At 39.2% G+C, this 27,492-nt stretch overlaps 2 protein-coding genes across 2 annotated transcripts; one reads left to right on the plus strand and one right to left on the minus strand.

The window, feature by feature from the left end:
- Positions 1-132: 132 nt before the first annotated feature.
- LOC127624663 (protein phosphatase 1A-like) lies at positions 133-14,979 on the minus strand. Its single transcript, XM_052099492.1, has 6 exons — positions 14,263-14,979; positions 11,983-12,554; positions 5,289-5,406; positions 2,513-2,627; positions 1,510-1,573; positions 133-1,027 (listed from the first exon to the last, which is right to left on the minus strand). Exons 1-6 carry the CDS (start codon positions 14,666-14,668, stop codon positions 977-979), a joined length of 1,326 nt encoding a protein of 441 aa, XP_051955452.1. The 5' UTR covers positions 14,669-14,979; the 3' UTR covers positions 133-976.
- A 1,988-nt stretch (positions 14,980-16,967) lies between these two features.
- Positions 16,968-24,847, plus strand: LOC127624674 (reticulon-2-like). Its single transcript, XM_052099507.1, has 7 exons — positions 16,968-17,019; positions 20,302-20,509; positions 21,691-21,829; positions 22,321-22,390; positions 22,609-22,655; positions 22,986-23,044; positions 24,016-24,847. The coding sequence occupies exons 1-7, from the start codon at positions 17,007-17,009 to the stop codon at positions 24,110-24,112; spliced, it is 633 nt and encodes a 210-aa protein (XP_051955467.1). The 5' UTR covers positions 16,968-17,006; the 3' UTR covers positions 24,113-24,847.
- Positions 24,848-27,492: the final 2,645 nt, after the last annotated feature.

The raw sequence follows: 27,492 nt of genomic DNA on the forward strand, positions 1-27,492 counted from the left end.
AGTCTGACTCTCTACTGCCACCTCCTAACTGATGGTTGGTGTTACTCTTGTACTGAAATCTGTTATCAAAGGCACACAAAATGTAGGAATTCAGTTACCACAAGACTCTTTATGTAGCAGAACAGACATTAAAACAAACAGAATCCTCATGAATGGCCTGATCTGTTTATTATCTTTATTACTCAACCTATGACATTTATGAGAGCGCAAATATTGCTAATGTACAAGATCTGTGAAATCTGCACAAGGATCATTACACAACATGAAACAGCAATGCATCAATTAATTTGATAGTCATTAGGAAATACCTTAATATTAATACTGTTCATATATTGGCATAATCTCAAAGAGGTCAGTAAGGCAACACAGTACATATCATGCAAACAGAGTAGAGCATATTACAGGAAACAACAATTCAAGAACAGGAAAAGTTGCACTCTGTCACCATATTGTGAGCCTGTATATTTCTAAATGTAAAAGTGCTTGTATTTAATAGAATTGGCTTCTTAGATATTTAATTTGCATTTGACTCTTAAAATCTTTATACATTGCTTAAATGCTTGAAATAACTAAATTAGTGGCATGTTTTGCTTTTCGATATCAGTTTAAAAATGTAAACCCATTTATATGCAAAGACTGAAGAGAATCTCAAACGTTTGTTTTCATCAGTTAAACACATTACCTGAGTATTGGCGATTTTAAGACTGATTGAATACATATGGTACGGAAAATACTGAGCATATCACAATCTAAAGAGTAAAAGTCTTAGTTATTTACAGTCATTATTGTCCTGGATAATGGCACAGCATTGCTTTTTATAAGTTTCATCACTCATGAAAAATGCAAAAAGACTGAAGTAAAATGTCTTCATGTTTGCTGCTGTCCTAAAATGTAGAGCTTTCAACTTATGAGTTTAAAAGAAAGCTGATCATCTTTATTTCTTCCACAATCAAACACAAATTTCACTCTATCTCCATTAAGCATATTTATTGGATGGATTCAAACTGGCATCTGTATAACCAAACTCCTGAAAAGATACAAATAATTTATATTAAAAATACATTAACATTGGAGCACTGTACTGCCATATATATCATTGTATAATACATTCGTTATACAGTACATTTTCGTAATCAGTATTTTTGTCTTGTTTTCCAATAAAATTGTTTAAACATCCTTAAAACAAGATAAATGTACTTGAGACGTAAAACTGCAAGCCAACACCATTTTTGAGAGTAAATTTTAAGTCCCAATTGGCAAATTGTTTCCCTTGTTTTAAGCATAACCCTCAATAAATTTTGTTAGATTTAAACAAATGGGGTAAGAAAACTAAATTAAATTCAAGATATGTTCTCTAAAACCAAATCAGATTATCTTCCATTTAATAAATAAAGGAAGTTAAGATATTTTTCTGGATGACAAAAAGGCTGTGTGGGGAGATCAAAATGTCACGTAAAAATGTAAAGACAATCACATTGCATTTAAAAGTTCTGTATCCCCCAAGCTTACCTTGGATAATCTCAGTCGCCGTGCCTCTTTCTGCTGATAGTAGGCAGAAATGATACAGTTCCTCCTGCAAATGTTAAAAACAATAAATTAAATCTAAAATAATAGGCAGTAAAACAAAACTTGTGGTGTTAAAACGGTGGGGATACTCTAATCCTCCATTCTCTTGGCCTCGCCTACATCTCATCTGAGCTGTACTTGTGTATTTGATTGCTGCTTTAGTGCCTGTACTGAGTACACACTTAAATCTGAGAACAGCTGCTATGTATGCGGGGAACCTGGACATCCATGCAGCTTTGATCTGATAATCTCATGGTTTTCCAATGTGTAACAAAATACCATATGTATATTTTTCTTCTATGTATTTAATACATGCAGCTAAATACAGGGGGGTTCAAAAGAGTCCAATAGTAAAAATGCTTTATTTTCCCCCATTACAAATGAAAGGTTATTAGCAGCAGCACATTTTTTAATGAATGACTCTTGAATCTCACATTATGTCAAGACCAATTTTCTCTTAAGCTAATTTTCTGTAAAGCTGCTTTGAAACAATGTGTGTTGCACTATACAAATAAAAATGACTTGACCATAATCAGTCACGCCTGCCAATCTATGTCACAAGTGTTGTTGAACACCCATGTCTGGATGAAATTTAGTTTAGAAAACACTTGGAATCAGTTTAGAGTATAAAGCCTGAGAAAGGCATCTTTCAAAATACATTTAATAATATAACAAACACTTGATTACACACATGATTATGGACAGTAAAGGCTCCAGCAAATTTAAAATCCATACCACTGTCTCCTCTGAATAGCCTACTGTAAAGCAGATGTTTTATAAATACAGTAGTTTTCAAATTTTATTACAAATATAATGAAGTCAATATCTGTGGTGACGTCTGTGACAGAAACATATTTTAAGGTGCTGGAACTGTGCCTTTTATGTTTCTGGCCGAAAAATACCAGGCAACAGTTTCGTCTAAAGCAGTCAACATGAACGAACTCACTTGCTCTGAAGGCCGCCCCCTGGTGGTAGTCCAGGTATCACCGTTGAAGCCAGGACTGTCAGAACTGACAACAGGTCAGGCTCATCACCTCTCGCGCTCAGCTCTTCAAATATGTCTACCACAGAAAGAGATATGACGCTGATTCGAAATAAATTTCTGTAACCATTACATTAGTGGCACTCATCTGGTTTTGAAGCTGGAAGCAGATTTTACTTCATACGTAACACAGTACAAAAATTGTTTATCGTCTAAAAAAAGTTACAGGTAAGTTGGCGCCAAAATACCGTAGAGTTGGCTTGGATGCCCAGCATTTGACAACAACACCATAAAAACATGGAAAGAGTTTTATATTTCCATTTAAATGTGCTATGCTAACAAAGAACGCTTGTGGTTAGTTGCACTTAAAGGAATAGTTCACCCAAAAATTATAAATATCTCATCATTTACTCACCTTCATGCCATACCAGATGTGACTTTCTTTCTTCTGCAGAACACAAATTAAGATTTTTGGAAAAATATCTCAGGTCTGAATGTCCATACAATCCAAGTGAATAGGTGAAGAAGAAAAATAAATAAATATGAAAATATCATAAAAGTAGTCCATACAACACAGCTGTTGTGTGTCCCCAGAAAGCTTGCAATATAGTGCACTTGTCATATGGACTACTTTTAAGATGTCTTTATATTGAACTTTTAATAGTGCTTTATAGTATTTGTCCTTTTTGAAGCTTGACAGCTCCTGCTCACTATAAACTGTTATTCTATGGAACAGAGCTGCTTAAAATATCTATTTTTATATTCCAAGAAAAAACCCAGCATATGAGTTTTGAAAAACATAAAGGTGAGTAAAAGTTAATTTTCCATTTTTAGGTGAACTACTTTAACTGGTGGCTAATATTTTGAGACATAGGCTACTCAAAATACAATGGTCTCTTTTAAAAGTAGACTCTTAGGAGATGCTGTACAAAATTCAGAATTAATAAAGGAATTATTTAGAAACTCTTAAATTGATTTTAAATTATTACCTAACAATATTTGCATTAAGAATATATGATACTGTCCTTGCCTAAAAGGACAGTATCAAAGGACAGTAGAAGTCACAGGTCTTACCATGTTCTAGTTCTAATCTGAGGGTGATGATGCTTTTTATAGATAATTTTCTTAGACAATGTCAAGAGAATTTTCTTTAAATCTCCTTCAAAAACCAGACAGATTACCACATTCATTCAATTCCTTTACAATATACACAAATTTGTGCTTTATTTTAAGCCTGATATGCTGAAAACTGCTCAGTTAATGTTTTCACATTCACAGTTATTAATGACATACAAATCACATACTGTACATGACATTTCTTCAGTTCAAAATGGCGAATTTCACCAAATTATGAATAGTTTGCAGCCTTGGAAATTACTGTTGGTCGGTACAACTTTTCAATCAGTTTTGTTAGATACTTACATCTCATATGACAATAACACTATAAACCAACTGCTTGCTGATGCGTGGTGCTGGAATAATCCACGAGGTTCCCATTTAGCGTCATAAACTTGAGTCCCGCCTTCATCGATTTGATTGATCTCATATGACATTGACGAGCGGTGTTAGATAGTAGCGTGGCCTGGGTAGCTCAGCGAGTATCAGACACTGACTACCACCCCTGGAGTCACGAGTTTGAATCCAAGGTGTGCTGAGTGACTCCAGCAAGGTCTCCCAAGTAGCCAAATTGTCTCGGTTGCTAGGGAGGGTAGAGTCACATGGGGTAACCTCCTCGTGGTCACGATTAGTCTTGCTCTCAATGGGGCGTGTGGTAAGTTGTGCGTGGATCGCGGAGAGTAGCATGAGCCTCCACATACTGGGAGTTTCCACGGTGTAATGGATTGACAGTCTCAGAAGCGGAGACAACTGATACTTGTCCTCCACCACCCAGGTGAGTAACCATGCCACCATGAGGACCTACTAAGTAGTGGGAATTGGGCATTCCAAATTGGGAGAAAAGGGGATAATAATAATAATAATATTTTTATGTTATTCCTGCAACAACTTAATGACAATTAGACAGTGGTGCATAATGAACTGCAGCAGAACAGCAACAAGAATATCAATTATTGTGGGGGACAATCTGGCTATATCTCTCCATATCTTTTGAAGAAATTTGATAGGTTCGGGTGAGAAACGGGTCAATATTTAAGTACTTTTTGTTGTAAATCTCCACTTTCACTTCCACATTCTTCTTTTGTTTTTTGGCGATTCACATACTTTGTGCATACTGGACAGGGGTGTTCAAAGGTTGAGATTTATAGTAAAAAAGGGACTTAAATATGAACCTGTTTCTCACCCACACCTATCACATAGCTTCTGAACATGGATTTAACCACTGGAGTTTTATGGATTGCATTTATTCTGACTTGGAGATTCAAAGTTCTGGCCACCATTCACTTGGATTGTCTGGACCAGCAAAGCTGAAATATTCTTAAAAAAAAAAGTTCTGCAGAAGAAAGAAAATTATAAATATCTGGGATGGCATGAGGGGGAGTAAATTATGAAAGAAGTTTCATTTTTGGGTGAACCATCCCTTTTATTGTTTGCATCTTGCATGCTTTTTTTGCAACCCTTTCAGAATATACCACCAGTTGAAAATCACTTTACATGACATCATGATCATGTTGTTGAGAGGATTGCCATCTGTGACATCACAGCCATACAAAGCTTAAGACTGGACCATATATGTAACAAAAAGTCAACATTAAGACAATTCAGACTCAATCTGATGGTTTACCAGCTACTTTGGTCTCCAAAAAGCTCTCCAGCTCAGCCTCCTGATGCAATGCTTCTTGTGAAAGCTGGGGGGCACCAGGGAAACAGACTAGAAGGATGCTGATGTTATCAAGACTCCCCTGTTAGAAAAGACACACAAAGAGGTTGAACCACCCATAAAAAGAAGTAAGAATGTTTGGTGTGTTTGATACTTCTTTATATTAAAGGGATAGTTCACCCCAAAATAAAAATACTGTCATCATTTACAGACCTCCATGATGTTCCAAACTTCACTAACTTATTTTCTATCTGTGTACTCAAAAAGCGATGTTAGGCAGAAAGAAGCCTCAGTCACCTCTCACTTTCATGCCCCCCCATACAATGAAATTCAATTGTGGCTAAAAAAATACCGCCTAACAAATCATTTTGTGTTTCACAGAGGAAAGAAGTTGAATTCTGATCGTGAGTAAATGAGAGATTAAAATTTTTGGGGGTGAACTATTTATTTAATAACGAGCTGTTAGTTCACCCAAAAATGAAATATTCTCTCATCATTTACTCATCATCATGCCATCCCAGATGAGGATGACTTTCTTTCTTCTATTGAACTCAAATTAAGATTTTTAGAAGAATATCTCAGCTCTGTAGGTCCTTACAATGCAATGGTAAACAAATATTTGAAGCTCCAAAAAGCACATAAAGGCTGCATAAAACTAATACAGTGATTTAATCCATGTCTTCAGAAGTGATCCAGTCAGTTTTGGATGACAGACCAAAACGTAACTCCTTTTTACTGTACATCGTGCCATTGCAATCTCTTGATATGATCATGTCTTCAAGCTTGATTACACTTCCTAGTGCTTGACGCATGTGCAGAGTGCTAGATGCTGCTAAGAAGTGTAATCGAGCCTATAATGTCAAGATTTATAGTGAAAAAAAAGTTACATTATGGTCTGTTTTAATCCAAAACTGATTGGATCACTTTAGAAGACATAGATTAAACCACTGGAGTCATATGTATTAATTTTATGCTGTATTTATATGCTTTTTGGAGATCCAAAGTTTTGGTCACCATTCAAATTGCATTGACTGAACTACAGAGCTGATATATTCTTCAAAAATCTTTTATTTTTGTTCTCCAGAATAAAGAAAGTCATACACATCTGGAATGGCATGAGTAAATGAAGAGGGAATTTTCATTTTTGGGTGAACAATTCTTTTGATACTGTTCAAAGTGACAATGGGAAAAAAATTATCAAAATCTCCACAATTACCTCTTCTGTACAGCTTTACATGCAAAATTAAAATATTAAACAGGGAAAAAGGGGAAAATAATAAAAAATGCAAAAAATGTAAATACAAATCTGTGAGCTTCATCAGCACTCAAAATATCAGGCTGTTGTGAGACATTGTTAACATGAAATGATGAAGAGGTACAGTATATTTTTAATATAACACTAATAAGCTGGAAGCCATTAGGCATACTCAAGAAAATAAATAAATATTTATCTGATGTTTCAATAGGTAGTCCATGCTGGCAGCACTGACACGCCATTAGCTACATTTCTGCCATTTAAAAAGGACAACTACCTTGATGATTAAGTCAGTTGGAATTGGTGACGTTAATGCAGACTTAATCGTTTATTTCTCAGGGCTGACACTCCCTACATGGCACAATGCTATGCAGAATGCCATAATCCCTTGACACCAAGGCTAAATGTAGTTTATCCTGTTGCAGCTTAGCAGCTGAATACAGCCTCACTTTGAGATGGTGGTCGAAAGTGCTATCCTGACAAAATAGATGTGGCTTACAGTGGAGAGAAAGATTTTGACATTTTCAGGTCGGCACACATCCTTCTCTAAAGCCTAAAGGCCATTTAGTGATTCACTTACATAACATAACAGCCTGGCTAAAGTCAGCCTGGGATACCATAGTCAATGCCTGTTTTCAACAGATGAAACTGTTGATGAAGCTGTATTTGAGCACACACACACTACACATACACTTTGAGCGCTCCAAATACACTTCAACAATCAAGTCTGAGATGACAACAGTGTCTAGTTACAGCATTCTTGCAGTGTCAGAATATCACAAACTACAGTATGAGCACCTTTCTATGTGAAACTCAAGCTTACTGGATGTTATGCATAATTTTCCAAGCTGGTTTATCCTGGTTTGTGATGGTCTAGCTGGTGGGCCAGCATAGCCATGTTGTTCCCCAGCAAAACATGTATTTTCTGATGAAGCTGGTTGACCAAGGGAAGCGCTGGTAAGCTAGTTAAAGAACGTTCCAGGTTCAGTGACAGATAAGGTTAATCAACAACTTTTGTGGCATAATGTCCAGTATTACACTTTGTCATCATGACGAGGTAACATGGTTAATCTTTTAATCTTGTAAATGTTGTAACGCCAGCAAATCCTTAAAGGGATAGTTCACCCAAAAATGAAAATTCTCTCATAATTTACTCACCCTCATGCTTTCCCAGATGAGTATGACTTTCTTTCTTCTGCTGAACACAAATTATGATTTTTAGAAGAATATCTCAACTTAAGAACAAAGAATAAATCTCCACTTTAACTTTAACTTTTAGACGTGAAAGAGAAACTAAACAGACACCACGTGTGACTTTCAGATGTAAAAGTAAAAGTGAAGATTTATAGTAAAAAAAAGGATTCAATTTTCAGTCATTTGGAGTACTTCTATGTTTCCTTTTTGTGATGTTTGGAGCTTTAAAGACAAGTTCTGGCCATCATTCACTTGCATTGTAAGGACCTACAGAGCTGAGATATTCTTCTAAAAATCTTTGTTTATGTTCTGCTGAAGAAAGAAAGTCATAAACATCTGGGATGGCATGAGGGTGAGTAAATTATGAGAATTTTCGCTAGTGGGGGAACTATCCCTTTAACTTGATCAGACTAAATCCAGTTATGATTTTAATGTAAAAAATGTATCTTACCAACCTTTTCTGTCAAATAATATCCAATTTTAAAATAAATATCCAATTTTACAACTTAGTTGCCACGATTACGTTTGCCTAAAACCCTAAAAAGACTGCAAACTCAAATAATGGACTCAAGATGGCGCCTTGGACTCAAGATGGCGCCGAGTATGGCTGCTGCGTTGCGAGCTCCGTTACAACACTGCGGTTTATTGTTTGTTTTGTTTACAGTTCTTTGTTTTTTTGTCTTGGATGTTGTCTGCCTTATTGTTTACGACAGACAAACGCTTTTGGACATTAGTTCTACAATCACACATCGAAAACCGGACTTCAAATTCCTTAATGCCGACCCGCTGTTTACAAACACGCCGGCGGAGCCCTTTGTCTGTGCTGCTCGGCCGCGAAACGCAGAAGGAAAAGAGGAAAACGAGCCGGCGTTCTCATCAGAGTAAGACGTCGTGCAAATCGACCCCGCTACCCAGTATACTACTGGCAAATGTTCAGTCTCTGGACAACAAACTCTGCGAGCTGAGAGCCGGATCTCTTTCCAACGAGAGACGAGGGACTGCTGCGTTATGTGCCTTACAGAAACCTGGCTGTCTACGGAGATTCCAGACTCGGCCATCGAAATCACGGGCTTTTCCGTGCACCGAGCGGACAGAGCGAAAGACCTCTCTGGTAAAAGCAGAGGTGGTGGTGTATGTTTTATGATCAACAAATCATGGTGTGATCAGAGGAACGTACATTTCATCAAGTCTTTTTGCTCTCCTGATCTGGAATATCTCATGCTTCTGTGTCGACCATTCTGGCTGCCGAGGGAATTCACAGCGGTTATCATCACAGCTGTGTACATCCCCCGCAAGCCGACACAGACCGGGCACTCAGGGAACTGTATGGGTGTATAAGTGAGCAGGAAACCGCAGCACCCTGAGGCTGCGTTCATTGTTGCCGGGACTTTAACAAAGCCAACTTCAAAGCAATCGCCCCAAAATACCACCAACACATAAAGTTCAACACACGAGGGGACCGGGTTTTGGATCATTGTTACTCTCCCTTCCGGAAGGCTACAAATCCCTCCCCGCCCCCATTTGGCAAATCGGACCATTCTTCCGTTCTGCTTCTGCCCGCTTACAGGCAGAAACTGAAACAGGAAGCACCCACCCTCAGAACGATCCAGTGCTGGTCGGACCAATCAGACTCTGCGCTACAAGACTGTTTTGATCACGCGGACTGGGAGATGTTCCAGTCCGCCTCTGATGACGACATCGAGGTTTACGCTGACAGCGTAACGTGTTTCATCAGGAAGTGCGTAGAGGACGTTGTTCCGACCAAAACTATCACGGATATACCCCAACCAGAAACCATGGGTTAACGGCGATGTTCGCGGCACTCACTCGCGCGGACCTCCGCTTTAATTCTCCTAACACGGAGGAGCGTAAACAAGCCAGTTATGCCCTCCGTAACACTATCAGTGCAGCTAAACGCCAGTACAGGCACAAACTTGAAAGTCAGTTCAACACCACTGACTCCAGAAGTATGTGGCAGGAATTAACACAATCACGGACTACAAGCGGAATAAAGTCTCCGCCATGAACACCGCTGCATCTCTCCCGGACGAACTTAATACATTTTATGCTCGTTTTGAGGACAGTAACACCGCCCTCGCGGAGAGTGCACTCGCGACTGACGCTACAGAGGTTGATTCACTCTCCGTCTCTGTTGTGGATGTAACCCGATCATTCCGACGGGTGAACATCCGTAAAGCCGCGGGTCCAGACGGCATTCCGGGCCGCGTCATCAGAGCGTCGCGCGAATCAACTGGCTGGTGTTTTTACGGACATTTTCAATCTGTCCCTCTCCCTGTCTGTAGTCCCCACATGCTTCAAAACATCAACCATTGTGCCTGTACCGAAGCAAGCTATAATCACATGCTTAAATGACTGGCGTCCTGTTGCTCTGACCCCCATCATCAGCAAATGCTTCGAGAGGTTAATCAGAGATCACATCTGCTCTGTTCTGCCCCCTCTTTGGACCCATTGCAGTTTGCCTACCGCAACAACCGCTCCACTGATGATGCCATTGCATCTACAATACACACTGCTCTCTCCCACCTGGAAAAAGGAACACATATGTGAGAATGCTGTTTGTAGACTACAGCTCAGCATTCAACACCATAGTGCCCTCCAAGCTTGATGAGAAACTCCGGGCTCTGGGCTTAAACAGCTCGCTGTGCAGCTGGATCCTGGATTTCCTGTCAGGCAGACGTCAGGTGGTTAGAATGGGCAGCAACACCTCCTCATCACTGACCCTCAACACTGGAGCCCCGCAGGGCTGTGTTCTCAGCCCACTCCTGTATTCCCTGTACACACATGACTGTGTGGCAACACATAGCTCCAATGCCATCATTAAGTTTGCTGACGATACGACGGTGGTAGGTCTGATCACTGACAATGATGAAAGAGCCTACAGAGAGGAGGTGCACACTCTGACACGCTGGTGTCAGGAGCACAACCTCTCCCTCAACGTCAGTAAAACCAAGGAGCTTGTTGTGGACTTCAGGAAGAAAGACGGAGAACACAGCCCCATCACCATCAATGGAGCACCGGTGGAGAGAGTCAGCAGCTTCAAGTTCCTCGGTGTCCACATTACTGAGGAACTCACATGGTCCGGTCCACACTGAGGCCGTTGTGAAGAAGGCTCACCAGCGCCTCTTCTTCCTGAGACGGCTGAGGAAGTTTGGAATGAACCACCACATCCTCACACGGTTCTACACCAGCACTGTAGAGAGCATCCTGACTGGCTGCATCACCGCCTGGTACGGCAATAGCACCGCAGCACAACTGCAAAGCCCTGCAAAGGGTGGTGCGAACTGCCAGGAACATCATCGGAGGTGAGCTTCCCTCCCTCCAGGACATATACACCAGGCGGTGTGTGAAAAAGCTCGGAGGATCATCAGAGACTCCAGTCACCCAAGTCATGGGCTGTTCTCACTGCTACCATCAGGCAGGCGGTATCGCAGCATCAGGACACGCACCAGCCGACTACATGATAGCTTTTTCCCCAAGCAATCAGACTGTTGAACTCTTGATCTATCAGGATCAATAATTAGCACTGCACTTTATTCAGCTATAATCTCACACTGGACTGTCAACATATTCTCCTCAATACAACTGCTATATATATATATATATACACATATATATTTCATATACTCCCACTTATTGTATTGTATTGTATATTCTGTTCTATATTCTGCATTGTATATAATTATTGTGTTGTGTAAGTATGTGTACATCTGATTTGTAAATTGTTTTGTGTAAGTATGTGTACATTTGATATGTAAATTGTTTTGTGTAAGTATGTTGTTTATTGTAATTGGTATATGTCTCGTCACTGTCATGACTGCTATGTTGCTCGGAACTGCACACAAGAATTTCACCTACTGTTGCACTTGTGTACATGGTAGTGTGACAATAAAGTGATTTGATTTGATTTGATTTGATTTTGATTAATACTGTTGTAACAGAAGAATTAATGTGCTTTCATAAAGTTTCATAAGAGCTTCACATTTCTGCCATTAAACCCATTTTCTTTTTTTTTTTGTGGTAATCAACATTATGTCACAAATTGCTGCTTAAATTGTATTAAACCCAGAACATTCCTTTAAGATGCTTGGTAGGGACACCTGCATCCAAAACATATCATGTGCTTTTTAACAGGGCAAGCACTGTATGAATGAGAAAATGAATTGTTAAAAGTCCCCCATTCGTACTAACCTTATAGAGGCAGAGGTCAATGACTTGGGAGCAGACCTCTCTCAGGTCTGTGCAGACACGCAGTCGGCTGTGTATGAAGGCACAGAGCTCTTCATTAGTGACAGTATCCCACACACCATCACAGGCCAGAACCAGAAACTCATCAGCGGGCGAGCGTTCCACGGCTGATATTTCCGGCTCGGGCGATACCATCTGTTCCGTGATGGGCCGCCACTCGGCTGTCTTGTAACTGAAGTCTCCCAACGCTCGAGAGACAGCCAGTGAGCCATTTACACGTTGTAAAATGACCGATCCACCAGCGCTCTCTATCCTCTCCCTCTCACCAGGGCTGAAGGGCTTGTGGTCCTCAGTTGAGAAGGCCACCCGGCCCCCACGGCACAAAACGGCCCGCGAGTCTCCGCAGTTCACAAAGTAGATATTGTGTGGGGTGATAGCTGTGGCTACTACAGTGGTGCCTCCCCGCTCCCAACCCTCACGGCAGGCAATAGCATGAAGGTGCTTGTCCATGAGAAAGAAGCCCTCTTTAATGCCCTCGGTGACCCTTTCCACATCCTCCTCTGCTCGGATCTTGCCTGTGAGAAGGAACAGAGCTCATTTAATTAAGTAACCAACACAATCCATTCCATTTTTAAAGGGATAGTTTACTACAAATTAAATAAATTCTGTTATCATTTACTCCATATTACTTTCTTCCATGGAATACAAAGAGAGATGTTAGGCAGAACGTTAGCCTCAGTCACCATTCATTTTCATTGTTTGAAAAAAGATGCAATGCAAGTTAATGGTGACTGAGGCTAACATTAGGCTAGGTTATACTTCAATTTCCTGCGTCTCGTTACGTCTTGTGCATGGTCGAGCACTCTAGTCTATCAAAGTATACCGTTTTGACTGTGAGCGCATACGGACACAGACGTAGACTATCTACGTGTTGAAATTTTTTTTATTGCATGCAGACAGTCTGCATGCACTGAGGTGAATAGGAAATTTGCCTTTACATTCTGCACAACATCTTTTGGGTTCAACAGAAAAAAGAATGTCATTCAGGTTTGGAAGAACATGAGGTTAAATCATTAAGTTATATCATGACAGAATTTTCATTTATTGGGTGAACTTTGCTTTAAGTATGTAAGGCCTTTTGGTCACTTCTTAAACAGATCAAGTTTGCATGCGATGTTAGATGTGATGTTTTCAAGTTATCACCCATCACACGGGAAAAACACAATTTCACAAATGCTTAACTGGTGAAGACCAGGCATTGTGTGACTTCTCAACTCTATACCTGGGAATTAGCCATTCTTCTTTAGGTTGCCTTCAAAAGGTTCAAAATGCGGCTGCTAGAGTTTTAACAGGGGCTCGAAAGTTCTCTATAGAATTGATTTTAAAGTGCTCATATTGGTTTTTAAGTCTAGAAACGATTTAACACCATCATATCTCTCTGACCTGTTGATAGATCACCATCCAGTGAGAGCTCTAAGGTCTGCCGATCAAAGCCTTTTAGTGGTTCCAAAATCAATGTTAAAGTCTAAGAGCGATCAGGCATTCGCCGTAGCAGCTCACAAACTTTGGAACAGCCTAGCAAGTCAAATTAGAACTGGCCCCACACTACCTATTTTTAAGTCTAAGCTAAAAACATTTTTATTTGCTTTGGCATACAATTTGTGACGTGATGCTTTACTGTATTTGGTATTATGTGTGACATTTTGCTGATTGTATCTGATGGGAATTTATGTTTTATTGTACAGCACATTGGTCATCGGTAGTTGTTTTTAATAGTGCTCTATAAATAATAAATTGATTGATTGATTGATTGATTCTAATTGCTTTTCCTGTAGGAAAAATGTGCCATATACCGCAATTAATTTGTCAGATCACAGCTTATTGAATTAATAATGTTGCTGTGGCTTTCGATGATGTGGCTCTACAAATGAATCCCATTATCTAAAGAGATCAACAAGCTGTTTCTCCCATGTGATGTGATGATGTAATCTACTGTAATTATGAGTTCTGTTGCCCTGTGAAAGCCACCCAGTCATTATTTTTAGCATTTCCTGAAATAAAGCAATCTTGTAGCACAACTGGTCGAGCATGGCACTAACAACACCAAGATCATGAGTTCGACTTCCTAGGAAAACATTAAATGTATACATAGGATGCTCTGTATAAAAGGGTCTACCAAATGCATAAATGTAAATGTCAAAATTGAAGTACAGTATAGCTACATCAGTGTAAGCCAAAGCAATACACGAAGTCCTGCTGTGTGTAGTACAGCTTGTCACTCACCTGTGCCCAGGATGTGGTCCAGCAGGTTCCGAGAGCAGTGTTGGGCCACTGTGCTGCCTGCGTGCCCATCGTATACGGCGAAGAACCCCCAATGCGACAGTTCTCCACCCAGCTGAGGGAAGCAGTTATGGAAATCTTCCATGTGGGCCCTCCATCCTTGCATGCTGGCCAAGGCATAGGTAAGTCCCCAGGAGGCACAACCCTCCTGCATGTGCTTGTCCAGAACTGGTCGATCCAGGTAGGGGCTGGGGATGACCCCTTCTTCCTCTCCCCCCTCTTCGCCTTCGGACAACTCGGCTGCACCTCGCCCTCCTTTGAAAAAGGAGGTGACCCTTTTCTCGGTCTCCTTCACTAGTTGGCGTACAAAAGCAGGCATTTCCACACTTCCTTTCCTGGATGTCCTCATGGTGTCTTTTTTTTTCCCAAACGTTTCAATCCTTTCACAGCCTCCACCCTGTGCTATAGCTCACTGGCTTTGGTTTGGCTGTGTGTAGCCTTGCTGCTCAGGGCCTTTACAGCATTATATCCCAAGAGGCTGATTCTGCACCTTCAAGCATCCTTGAATGTTCCAATCCAGAACGGTTGATTATCTCCTCTGTCAGTCTAGCCATTGCTGGGCAATTCCATTAAGATCTAATCTATCTGTGGTCATAGCTGTTCTTTTTAAATTGATTCCACTTTTGTTTCCTTCCTTCTCTTATGTCAGTGATATTCCCTCTCTCTACAGCTTTCTCTCTGTCTGAGCCTGTAATTTTCCTGTCATCACTCTGATTGGTTGGGCTATTTCTGTGCACCAATCATCTCTCAGTGTCCTCCCTCTTGTTGTACACTCAGACATGCAATCCTTTCACAGAGCAGCTCTCTCTCTTTCACATGTTCAATGCCTCCCTCTCTCCCCCTCCCTGAGCTTCTCCTCTTGAACTCCCTGTGTTTATCATCTGCACATCTGAAGATTTGATGATTTTGGATTACCTAACATGCACAGATTAAGGGCATTACAGATATACATAGTAGCCCAGTGAGCGATAGAGCAAGAAAGAGAGAGAAGGCACATATAGTAGCACTCTCTGGTGGCTCCTTTTGGATTTTTATTTGAGGCAGATTCAGTGATTCATATAAAAGAACATGGTTTGCTTTGAGCAAAATGCATGAATGACATATTCAAATATGAACTTGGGAGACTCTAATAGGGTTAATTCAGACAGACTAGTGGATTATGTAAATCAAGAATGTATTCAGAAACACATTTTTGCATAACATTGTATTTTGGTCCTGATAACCTGATGCAAACAAAAATGCTTTATTCATTTGTCATAATTTTGTTTAAATGTTTTGTTTCAAATCTGGAAAATTCCAGGTCTAAATTAAAAGAAATTGGTAACATTTTACCAGTCCTTTATAATACATTTTTGGTACTTTTCAGATGCCTTTTATGACAATTTTACAGTTTTTAACCATGTACCAGACCCAGACTTCCAATATTAAACAAAAAAAATACATTAAGAAAAATAGTAATTAGCACATGTTTAAAACTATGACAATCTAAAGAGGGAAATAAACATGAACCATTTGGATGTATATTGTGTGAAAATGTTTCCTATCAATTTTTCTGAAACTTTGACTGTCCCATGGTTGTGGCATAATTTCCTTCACACAAACAATTTTGCCAATTTATATTTATTTATATTATTATTATTATTACTTAAAATTTTTTCAAAAGTATACTTGTTAACATACTGACAGTGTCACTGAATAGCATGCCTTTGCTCACAAGTGATATTTACCTTGATTATTATATATGTCTATTTTTTTAAAATCACTTTTCCTTTAGTGATTTGTATTCGGTGTCATTTCATGTGCTGCTAAACTACACAAAAAAGCATTAAAATATTATTTAGCCTAATTTTTTTTTTAGCTATGAATTTAGCCTTACCAAGAGAAACTGTTTTATTGCAAGAACGTAAAATATTTCATTCCCATCCCGGTCATTTCCACTATGGAATTCTATTAACAATTTGAGATGTGGTGGAAATAAAACGATGTGGTTGGAGTTTTCATGACTTAAAAAAAAAAAAAAAAAAGTTCCTTTAATCTCCTGTGGTGCATGTACATGTTAGTGGACAAATTAAAAAGTTTGTGAGAGTGTGAAAAATCTTTTAACAACAAGACTATACTTTCTAGTAAATCCACAGTGCCAGAAGTTCCTGAAGACCCATATATGTGATAATTAACATCTAATTAGGTTGACCTCCTAGTGCCAAGAAGTCCATAATGAAGTCAACCATATTGAATATTGATCTTCAGTTAAGTGTTAATAGCTAGCACTTTAATGTCAGCAAGTGAGAAGAGAAGCACATCACTCATTAACCAGCGTCTCAGTAATTTGCTAGCATCTAGGTTAGCCATCTCCCTGGAGATAATGATTTGTCTACACACTGACACATGCTGACATCTCAGGTTCCTTAAGCCAAGGAAGGGGGGTTGGAGGGTATCTTTGTGTAACTACATGTGTGTGTGTGTGTGTGTGTGTGTGTGTGTGTGTGTGTGTGTGTGTGTGTGTGTGTGTGTGTGTGTGTGTGTGTGTGTGTGTGTGTGTGTGTGTGTGAAGACGGGGTGTCCATGTGGTGAAGATATTCTTAGGTCAGGCCAACCCCTTCCTGCTGATAACGCAAGGATGGCCAAAAAAGCCCAGAGGGTGCGTGGAGCACAGGGAGGAGAGGGGGTTTGGCGTTGAAGCAGCAGAAATGGCCAGCAAAGGTGAGAGTGTTTCTCAGGTCTGAACAGTGCTTGACCCAAGCTCTCCTAAGCTGTATTGTTTACACATGTAATTTGATGGTACGTGAATAGCATGTTGGCAGAAAACCGAGGAAGGTGGGGGTGGGAACACTGGAGATCAGATTGACGTTACAGGAGATGTGTAGTAATACTGCTGACTAGTCAGCACATTACACACTACTTCCCAATGGGAGCTTGGCAGGCTGATGGAAATACAATGGATGGACTATTTTCTGGAATGGACTGTTGCAAGACACTAGGATTTACATTTTGAAGCATTGGGAAAAAAGGAGGCATTGATGTCCAAAACGAAGACTGTGAGACATACTCTTTGCCTTATTTTGGGAGTGCTGGCAGATGTCTCCCGAGATTCAATACGACCCAGCCATGTAAAGCTGCAATAAAATTCATTAGCAGGAGTGAAGGCCTCATGGAAGATCTCTCTCTTTTTCAGAGAGTAAGATTTCAGAGAGTTTGGATTGATCTTCAGCTTTACACAAGCACAGATTTGCACCTGCGTTTGGAGGATAATCAGAATCAACAGCTGTTGGCATCTATTGGCTTCACAGAGGAAGGGGCGTGTAATTGCACTCTGCCATTAGCTGCTCAGCTGTGTTTGTGTCCGTGCACTCTCTGATTCACTCTCTGAATCTAATTCTTGACTATTCTAACTATCTGTCTATCTTAGAGAAATGTCAACACATGCACAGATCTGTTGCAATAGGACAAATTTGACAGATATAGCAGAGGGGTTGGCTGATGCTAAATAAAATACTCCGAAAGCCCTGCTAAAGCAGCATAAACCAGCCTGAGATGGTTTCTTGGTCTTGGCTGGTTTAAGCTGGTCTAGCCAGTCTCCTTGCCTGGCCAACTGAAAAGTGCCCAAAACCCATCTAAAACCAGCCAACAGACCAGCCTGAGTACGCTGATTGACCAGCTAAGACAGTTTTGTTTAGCTGTGGCTTTTTCCTTATTTAAAAAACAATAATAAAAAAATTGAAATGTGGTTTCATAGAATTACATTACTATACCTAAATATTTTCTAAATTAATTTTAAATGACTTGTATGCATTGACGCAGCTTTCTGTGGAAATTTGCCCAGTGACTTTTATTCCTTCCATACAAATTTAAAGTAAAATAGCAGATTATCCATAAACACTTACTTTTCGCCCTGTTCCTCACACAATAATATCTTATGACATCAAAACACCACCAACAGCACATGAACTAGGCAATATATTTTAACATTTGTTTTACAAAACCATCTACATTTACAAGCTTGTTCAAGCACAATCAAATTGTGCTCTAGTTCAACTAATAATCACTTTCGATGCAAAATACCAGGTTACGAGTCCTGCAGAGGATGCAAGTCAACAGGTGTGCCAAAAGTGCCATAGAAGCACCACAATATGATGTGGTTACTTAAAGGGTAACTAAACCCTAAACCAACTTTTTTTAGTTAATGATCTGTAAGAATGGGGCTTTATTAGTACTGGTCATTGATTCAAGTAATTTTTTTGACATTTGTGTATAAAGTGTTTTAATTCTACAATATACGGTGTAAAAACGTCTGAGTGCTGCCCTCTTCAGGTTGAACGGTGGCTACTGCAGTTGAATTTTCCTATTGGCTGTTTGCGGTACTTCGTGACGTAAGCGGTGACAGCTGACGTAAGCAGGTTCCAGCTCACCACGCCCTTGGTACGAGCTACCACGCCCATGGCAGTATAAAAACCATCTCGTTTCGTCAAAACCACTGTAGCGAGTCAGGAGTTGGAATTGCGAGTATTGAAAACGATCAGGATCACGTCCTTGTTCTGGAAGACCGCGAGTTCCCGCCTAGAGCTGGAGGAGTATGCAAACTGCATTTTACGCGGGATTGCTTCTCCAACGCAATGGAGGTGGAAATGGGCTTCTCCAAACAGCTCGCGCTGAAAAGCGACGCAGTGCCAAACGCTGCTCCTCCTGCATGGACTCCACCACCTCAGCGGCGTCTTGAGGTGAGTGATCATATATATTTGAATCACAATTTATGGTTAGGCTAAAGTTAATCCTCTGGGGCCGACAAACGTGCGTTCGCGATGCGGGAGTGTTAAACGTATTGCACCCTTATACATTGTATTACGGTATTGACTACCTGTATAGTTTTATTTGGAGGTACACGGTTTTATACATGATGACGTTACGCTTTACGTCACATTCTTCTAAGTTGAGAGAACAGCTAACTGATGTTATGTTCAAGTGAAGCTTGCTAAATAAAAATCCTGCTAAAAGGATAAACATCACTGAACAGCGTTTTGTTTGTTTTTCCTGCACGCGAGTGAAGGTGAATGCGCACTCGGATGCTCAACAGGGAGTTAAAACCGCAGTTTGAGCCAGCGGCTCGAATTGATATGGCTCCGGCCCTGTGTCCACAGACAATTCACCCTCCTCCACTTCAGGTGAAGGTGGGGGAGAAAGGTCCTCGACTTCAAAAGACCGCTCCGTGGAAAAGCTACTTGCGTCACTCCAGTCACTCCATTTTAGAGTCTGACAGCAGCTGTCAATTAATCTGTCACTACGGGTCTCAGGTGCACGCCCCCCCCCGCTCATCCCCGCCCTCGGTTCGTCCCCTCTATCCCCGCTGGGGTCTGCCCACTTTTCGAGCATTTTTCAAATATTGCTAGTGGGTGGAGTCAGACTCTGAGCAGGGGTTTAGTTACCCTTTAAGCAATTGTGTTCTCATCTTACATTTGCTTTTTACGACACTATCGCTTGTGGTTTAAGGTTTAGGGTAGGATGGTAGATTTTAACCTCAAAAAATCTAATCTGTATGGGAGAAAATGTGTTTTTAGCGGCACTCAGTTAACATTTCACCTCTGAAAAAATGTGTTTACATGCAGGCTGAAAAATTTACATTGTTTACATGAATAAGTCATGAAAAACTTTAAGCCCACTTTGGGGTATCAATATGAGATGAAAGGGAATAATGTGGTCCAAAATAGAGAATAGAGGACAAACATTTGAAATGTGATAGTCTGTCTTACAACATGAATTACCAGAAACCATGTGAATATGCACATCTGACCACCCAGATACTCCGCCACACATCTCCCCTGCATCTCCTTTGAGACCTACTTCAAAGCTGTTCTGGGCTTTAAATTTCTCCCTTAGTCTTTTTTTCTGTCTTTCGATCTGTCTGCCTGACTTCATCTTTTTATTTTTTTATGTTCTTGACATTTCACTCCATCACATTTAGTGTTTCCACTCCTTTCTTGCTCTCTCCAGTGTTGGATCTGTTGTACTGGCGAGATGTGGGGACCACCGGGCTGGTGTTTACAGGTTTGGTTGTGGGTTTGGCTTGTTTGTTCCAGCTCAGTGCCATTACAGTCATGTCCAACCTCGGCTTGGGCATCTTGGCCTTCACCCTCCCTGTGCGCCTCCTTTACAAAGGACTGGAGCTGGTCCACTTCAGTGATGGATCTCACCCTTTTCAGTGAGTATGCTGTAAAATAAACATTGTCAGTTCCTATACAGCCATGTATCCCTGAAGGTGTAACTGACACTGATTTTTAACTCTTTTAGTATTTAGTTGGTTAACCTTGCAGAAAAGACTGAATGAAAGAATTTCCAAGGTGGTTTAGACTGGTTTAATGCTGGTTTGGTGCTGGTCTAGGTGGTAGACCAGCATACATAGCCATGCTGTTCACTAACAAACCAGCGTGTTTGTCCTGGTGAAGTCATATTGGTTAAGCTAGTTAAAGGAATAGTTCACCCAAAAATGAAAATTCTCAATTTCTCTCTTTTATGCCATCCCAGATGTGTTTGATTTTCTCTCATCTGTTGAACTCAAATGAAGATTTTTAGAATAATTTCTCAACTCTTTTGGTCCATATAATGCAAGTGAATGGGAGCCAAAATTTTTAAGCTCCAAAAAAATCACATAAATCAGCATAAAAGTAATCATATAATCCAGTGGTTAAATACATATCTTCAGAAGCAATATGGGTGAAAAATCACTTTCACATTCTTCTTTTTGTGTTTTTTGGTTTTTCACATTCTTTGTGGATAACACTCTCTACTGAGCAGGGAGCAGAATTTCAAGCAAAATAAGACTTATATATTGATCTATTTCTCATCCACTCCTATGTACCACTTCTAAAGAAATTGATTTAAACACTGGAGTTGTGTGGAATACTATTATGATGCCTTTATGTGCTTTTTTGAGCATCTAAATTTTGGCACCCATTCACTTGCATTGTATGGACCTATAAAGCTGAAATATACTTCTGAAAATCTAAATTTGTGTTCTGCAGAAGAAAGAAAGTCATACACATCTGGAATGGCATGGGGGTAAGTAAATGATGAGAGAATTAAAATTTTTGGGTGATCTATCCCTTTAAGAAGCCTGGTGGGGACATCAGCACACCAGTATCCCAAGTCTAGGACCAGTGTCCAAAACAAGCGATGCTGGTCTTCTCAACAGAGACTATTAAGGAACTTGCTATACAGATGATCATGGATTAAAAATATACATTCTTAAGATGCATTACAGATGAGCAGATTTAAATCAGATATCGCAAGATTTGGCAGGGGGTTGGTGGAGGAAAATGCAACTCAAATAAGTCAAGATTAATACATCAAGATGAATAATTTCCACTTTTCTTTATTAAAAAGGTCATATTTGGATGAGGACCGCACACTGACAGATGAGGACACGGTCTGCATGGCTGAACAAATCGTTCTGCTGATTGCTTCGGCTGTCACCGAGCTGAAGAGACTTTTCTTCATCGACAGCATCATGGATTCAGTGAAGGTCTCACAGCTCTTAAATGTCTCAACTCTGCTACACAGTTCTGTTTTATGCACATAACAGCAATTCATGACCTACTTTCAGTACATCAAGAAGCTGCTTGCATATGTAATTAGTCCTGATATGAACTATTGCAATGTGCTTTAATTCCCAAAGGCACTGGAGAAGAAACCCATGTGAAAGTAATAAAATATATTTGAAAAAAAAAAACACACACAAAAAAAACATAATGTTCTTGGTGCTGCTAGCAACCCAAAGATGATGGGTTCAATTCCCATTGAACACACATACTGATAAAAATGTATACCTTGAATATGAAGTGTACTGTATATGCAATTTTGGATAGAAGCATCTCCCAAATGATTAAATGTAAATGTAATGGACCTTGTTTAAAATAAAACAATTTGTTCAGACGGAATTTGAGAAATAGTGACTTATAGTTACTTTATCTGAATAATTGTATGTACAGTAATTTATTTGTTTGTGTAATGTAGCTCTTTGGATTGCTGTATCTGTTGACCTATGTGGGGGTCCAAACCAATGGTCTCACACTGGTGATGACTGGTAAGTATATCCTGTTGAAATTTGTTTAGACTTGTTTGTAAAGCTTTATCATGGACCAAGCCTGATGCTTATGACCTAATATCAGTAATTGGAAATATGTAGTCATAGTGCGTAATTTCTCATCATCATGTAAAAAGCATTCAAGTATTGCTGCCTTATCTTTCTGCTGCATGATGTTCAGATGTGCATGTTAATTTAATCCTTTAACTTCGAAACAGGGGTGATATGCACTTTCTCTCTTCCACTGCTGTACAGACTTCAAAAGGTAAGCCTGTCCAGCTCAGTTGTGTAAAGGATTTTATTCATATATTTAATGGCATAAAAACCCTCAAGCACAATTAGATATATAGGCAAAAATTGTGTTTATACATTGTATGTCTATGTTGTGTTGGAGACTTTGTTGTTCAATGTATACATTGTATATGTATGTCTACCTATTTGTTAACTTGATTAACATGATTTCCCATTACCTTGATTTTCCCACCAAGTGAAACACTTATTAACAGATTGTCAGTAATTTACTGTCACAGTTGTGTAGCTTGTTTCACACCTTGTCAGGCTTTTTCTGACATGGCACTTTTTTTTTTTTCAACAGAAGAGGATTGAGAAGATTGTCAAAGCAATCAAAAAACTTGTGGATAAAACTACTGAAATGTAAGTTTTCAATGTGGCACAAGTATCTTTCCCTTTTTACAAAGAACCAAATGCATGCTGCTGGGTATTAAAACCTATTCAATACTACTTTGAGTTAAATTAATGTATTTCTTATTTTGGTAAGGAATACACTATAAATATAATTTTTTGTTATTTGAACTTGGCTTTATGACACTGTCAAGAATATAAACAAACACAATCAAAGCAAAGCTACTGTATGTCCTAAAGCTCTTTAACATTTATTTTAACACAAATGATCTATCTATCTATCTATCTATCTATCTATCTATCTATCTATCTATCTATCTATCTATCTATCTATCTATCTATCTATCTATCTATCTATCTATCTGTCTATCTATCTATCTATCTATCTGTCTGTCTGTCTGTCTGTCTGTCTGTCTGTCTGTCTGTCTGTCCACACACACACACACACACACACACACACACACACACACACACACACACACACACACACACACACACACATGTTGTGTTTCCATGTTTTATGGGGACTTTCCATAGACATAATGGTTTTTATACTGTACAAACTTTATATTCTATCCCCTAAACCTAACCCTACCCCTAAACCTAACCCTCACAGAAAACTTTCTGCATTTTTACATTTTCAAAAACATAATTTAGTATGATTTATAAGCTGTTTTCCTCATGGGGACCAACAAAATGTCCCCACAAGGTCAAAAATTTCGGGTTTTACTATCCTTATGGGGACATTTGGTCCCCACAAAGTGATAAATACACGCTCACACATACACACACACACACACACACACACACACACACACACACACACACACACACACACACACACACACACACACAGAGAGAGAGAGAGAGAGAGAGAACACAAACATTTTCCTTTAGGTGGGTCTTTAAAAACATCCTTGGTTTGTTTTCTTGTCTTGTCTCCAGAATGATAGCTTTCAATTATGTTACATTTTCATTTCTAGAGTTAATTTTGTGGTATCACTGGTCAAGCCTCCACCTGCATCAGCCCCTGCACCTTCCCCTGCCCCCACACCAAAACATAAACAGAAGACTAAATAAAGAGGAAGGAGAAAGAAATGGGGGTTAGGAGTGTCGAGAAGGCTGAGCAAAGAAAGTGTTACAGTGCAGCTGTTTCCCTGCGTGTTACCTGGGTATGTCACCTGGTTATACCTAAGTAGGCAGGGATAAGGGGGTTATGAATAGGCGTTATGTTTTAAAGTAAGTTTCTTATGGTGCTAAGAGATTGTTTAATGTAAATTCAGCAACAGGATTCTGACTAAGAAGTTCACAGAGTCACTTATTGAAAGTATGCCAAATGTCTAATGTTATTGTATTCAGTTATTTAAATCACTATGTATTTTATAACTAGTAACTCTACATAGCTGTTTAGTGTTTATAATTACTGGTTAATTTTGCCTGTCAAAGCTTTTTTCTACTGATTTTCAATGAAGTCTTTAAAAACCTTGTGACAGTTGCTAGTATGTTCTTGTCCACTAGAGGGTACAATGAGATCACAAAATCACAACAAATCTGGGCCAGCAACAAAATGTCCGAAAAATTCTGTTATGTAAATTCATGCTGGAGCTAACAGTTTGGACAAGGAGTGTTTTCCTAATTTGGATTTTAATACTCATGTTGTACATTAATGGAATGGAAGCTAAGGAGGATTAAATGTTTAATGTCAGTATGTTTCAAATCAAAAGTTTCAAAAGAGTCACTTTACAACAAGTCATGTTTTGCTTATATGTCATTCATTGTCTGTGGTTTTTGCAACATGACCCCCAGTAAACACGTGCTTTCAATGTTATTTGCCTTTTCTTTGCATGTGACAACATAGAAAACATCATATCGTACATTCTGGGCTTGCTCAGAAATTCTTCTTTTGTGGTAAATGAGCAGCTTTTGAGGATGGAACCTCATTCGAGAAAACTTCGAAGTATGAAGGATAAGTGATTTCAAAGCATTAAGACATTCAGGCGAATGGTTGCAGATGAGGTTCTAATGCTCAACAGAAATAAATATATGATGTCTTTGATGTTCAAATACTTCCAAGCTTGGATGAAGATAAACAAAATCTGGTTATTGTTGCCACAGGCTTGTAGGAGAGTATCTGTACCATCCGTAAAATGACATTAATGTGTCAGTAATTATGGAGGGAACTGTTTTGAAAAGCACAAGAACATTTAGCACTCTACAAGATGACAGTTTCCATGAGCACAGTAGGAGCATGTCAAGAAGAACACACCGATGCTCCACTGACAAGAACAATTGTACTCTGAGGAACATTTCCTATCCATTGCAATTTTAAATGTCCTTCTTCTGAGTGAGTTTAGCTTTAAATCACCCCTGTGTATTATAGTAGTGGGAATTATCAAGATGAGCACATGAAGAAAACTGTGACTTTAGTAGTGGTTCAGTTTATTAATCTTCACTGAATTACTGTAGATGCGCAATTAAAATGGGTACTCTGGCCTGTCTGCTTGGACGGTGACCAGCAGTCATTGTCAAGTGTTTACCAGTATAGGCTAAATTTGTGTTGCTCTTGGTCGAACTGCTCCTGAATGCATAACTACAATGTTGCCAAGATAAATGGCATAGCATAAATATACTGAAAAAAAGAGTTTTTAAGAGTTAAAAGTTTTTTTAAACATAACATTTGACAAGCAAAGTTCACATTGCTAGACTAAGCCATGCACAAACCTCCTCCAAATGTGAGTCAAGATCAAATGCAAAAAAAATCTAAAAATGACATTTTTCAATATCTAAAAACTGGACACAGTTTCTTTCACAGACCCCCCTGTTCAGCAAGCTAAAATGCAAAGAAAGGAATAAGAAGGATAATAAGCAGTAAGTTTGTCCATAATGACATCCTCACAGACAGTTCTGCCAACACATTTAGGAATTGTGGTCATGTAAAAGAGACCAAAGGAAATATTATCTTGAGTACGTCAGTAAGAAAGAGCTATATTTCTTGCCCTTGACCAGAAACATCTGTAGTAAAATGAACAAAAAAATCGAATAAACAAACAGAAAATGCCTCAAAACTGCCTCAAAGTGACATTAAATGAAGAATCAATTTGGACATGCAATTCATCAGCAACCATCAAACACTATCAAACTCAAAGCAATTTAAGCTGCGGTAGACATGCACAAGCACATACAGTGCATGCATGTGTTTGGGAACTAGCAAGTATCTACACTCATCATTGCACCTTGAGCCAGTTAAATATCAGTAAGTCAAGTCCTTGTATTCTCAATTGATAGAACATGATATCACTGCATGTTTAGGACAACAGCATTATGTGAATAAGGGGAAGTAGTGCACTACAGTTGAGTGCTGGCCATTCTCGCTGTGAGATGAGCATGAAGCTGCCTTGCAGAGACGGTAATTGGGTTTTAGAGAAAGTGCTCTCGCAGCAAGAACTGTGTCATGGATGAGATCATTGCAAGGCGAGTTACAGATTTCTGCCTTTACAGGATAGGAAAGGTCAGAAGGACTTGCAATCAGACACATTTGTCACCACTATGAGAAAATGAGTGACATCACATACTAATTAAGTTAACAAGAATAACAACCACTCATTTAGCTGGTTTAATATTATTGATTGTCTAATGGAGCTTTGCTACAAATGTCTGTCTATTGATCTTACAGTCTAGTGCAGGGGTATTCAGTTAAAGAGGTCGCTACATTTCCTTCCTAGCAAAGGTCTGGAAAATAATAACTTGTCAGCACAGTGTCAGTAGTCAGTATGGCTTTGAAAATGATGGTGTATTTTTTTCTTTTTGGAATAGTTATTATAACTTTCCACATTGGCAGCAATAGTGCTTTGTAAAATAAAATAAAAAAAAAACATTTGTTTTCAAGCTGGGTGACAGCAGTCCAGTTTTTGTGTTTGAATATTTTTACATTCTGAATATTTATTCTTAATTATTTTTACATTCAGATACCTATGTATGGGACACAGGAGTACTTCTGTTTGAACATTTTGAAAAGGTAAAAGTCTAAATGGACCATTTTTTTCTAAAAGTGAAAATCTAATAACAATAAACTAACAATTTACATCTTAAAAATACTGTTTGCTTAAATTATGTATAAGTGGGCCACTCTGCACTCTAGGGTGATGTTGACTGAGTAAAGACATTAATCAGAAAAATATGTTGGCATCAAAGAAGGTGGATTGGCCACTCCCACCAATCACATGGACCAATGCAAATGCAATACAAAGGTGTTTAACAGCTGGCACAGTTTTCTTGAAATTTCGCACTGGAAAGTTGTTTTGAACCACTACTACAATTAACTCAAAAACACCTTCTTTTTGGCCAGATTTTTCATCACAGCCTTTATTACTTGGGTTTCACTAGGTGTACACTGGCGGCCAAAAGTTTGGGATAATGTACAGATTTTGCTCTTATGGAAAGAAACTGGTACATTTATTCAC

This window comes from Xyrauchen texanus, chromosome 31 (assembly GCF_025860055.1).
Source record: "Xyrauchen texanus isolate HMW12.3.18 chromosome 31, RBS_HiC_50CHRs, whole genome shotgun sequence".
NCBI lineage: Eukaryota > Metazoa > Chordata > Actinopteri > Cypriniformes > Catostomidae > Xyrauchen > Xyrauchen texanus.

Excerpts from the sequence above, each read along its gene's own strand:
- LOC127624663 (XM_052099492.1), bottom strand. The coding sequence starts at position 14,668 with ATGAGGACATCCAGGAAAGGAAGTGTGGAAATGCCTGCTTTTGTACGC. Across the intron at positions 12,555-14,262 it reads GGACCACATCCTGGGCACAG|GCAAGATCCGAGCAGAGGAG; the intron begins GTGAGTGACAAG and ends TCCTTCTCACAG. Across the intron at positions 1,028-1,509 it reads GGCGACTGAGATTATCCAAG|GAGTTTGGTTATACAGATGC; the intron begins GTAAGCTTGGGG and ends GTATCTTTTCAG.
- LOC127624674 (XM_052099507.1), top strand. Across the intron at positions 21,830-22,320 it reads GCATCATGGATTCAGTGAAG|CTCTTTGGATTGCTGTATCT; the intron begins GTCTCACAGCTC and ends TGTGTAATGTAG. Across the intron at positions 22,656-22,985 it reads TGCTGTACAGACTTCAAAAG|AAGAGGATTGAGAAGATTGT; the intron begins GTAAGCCTGTCC and ends TTTTTTCAACAG.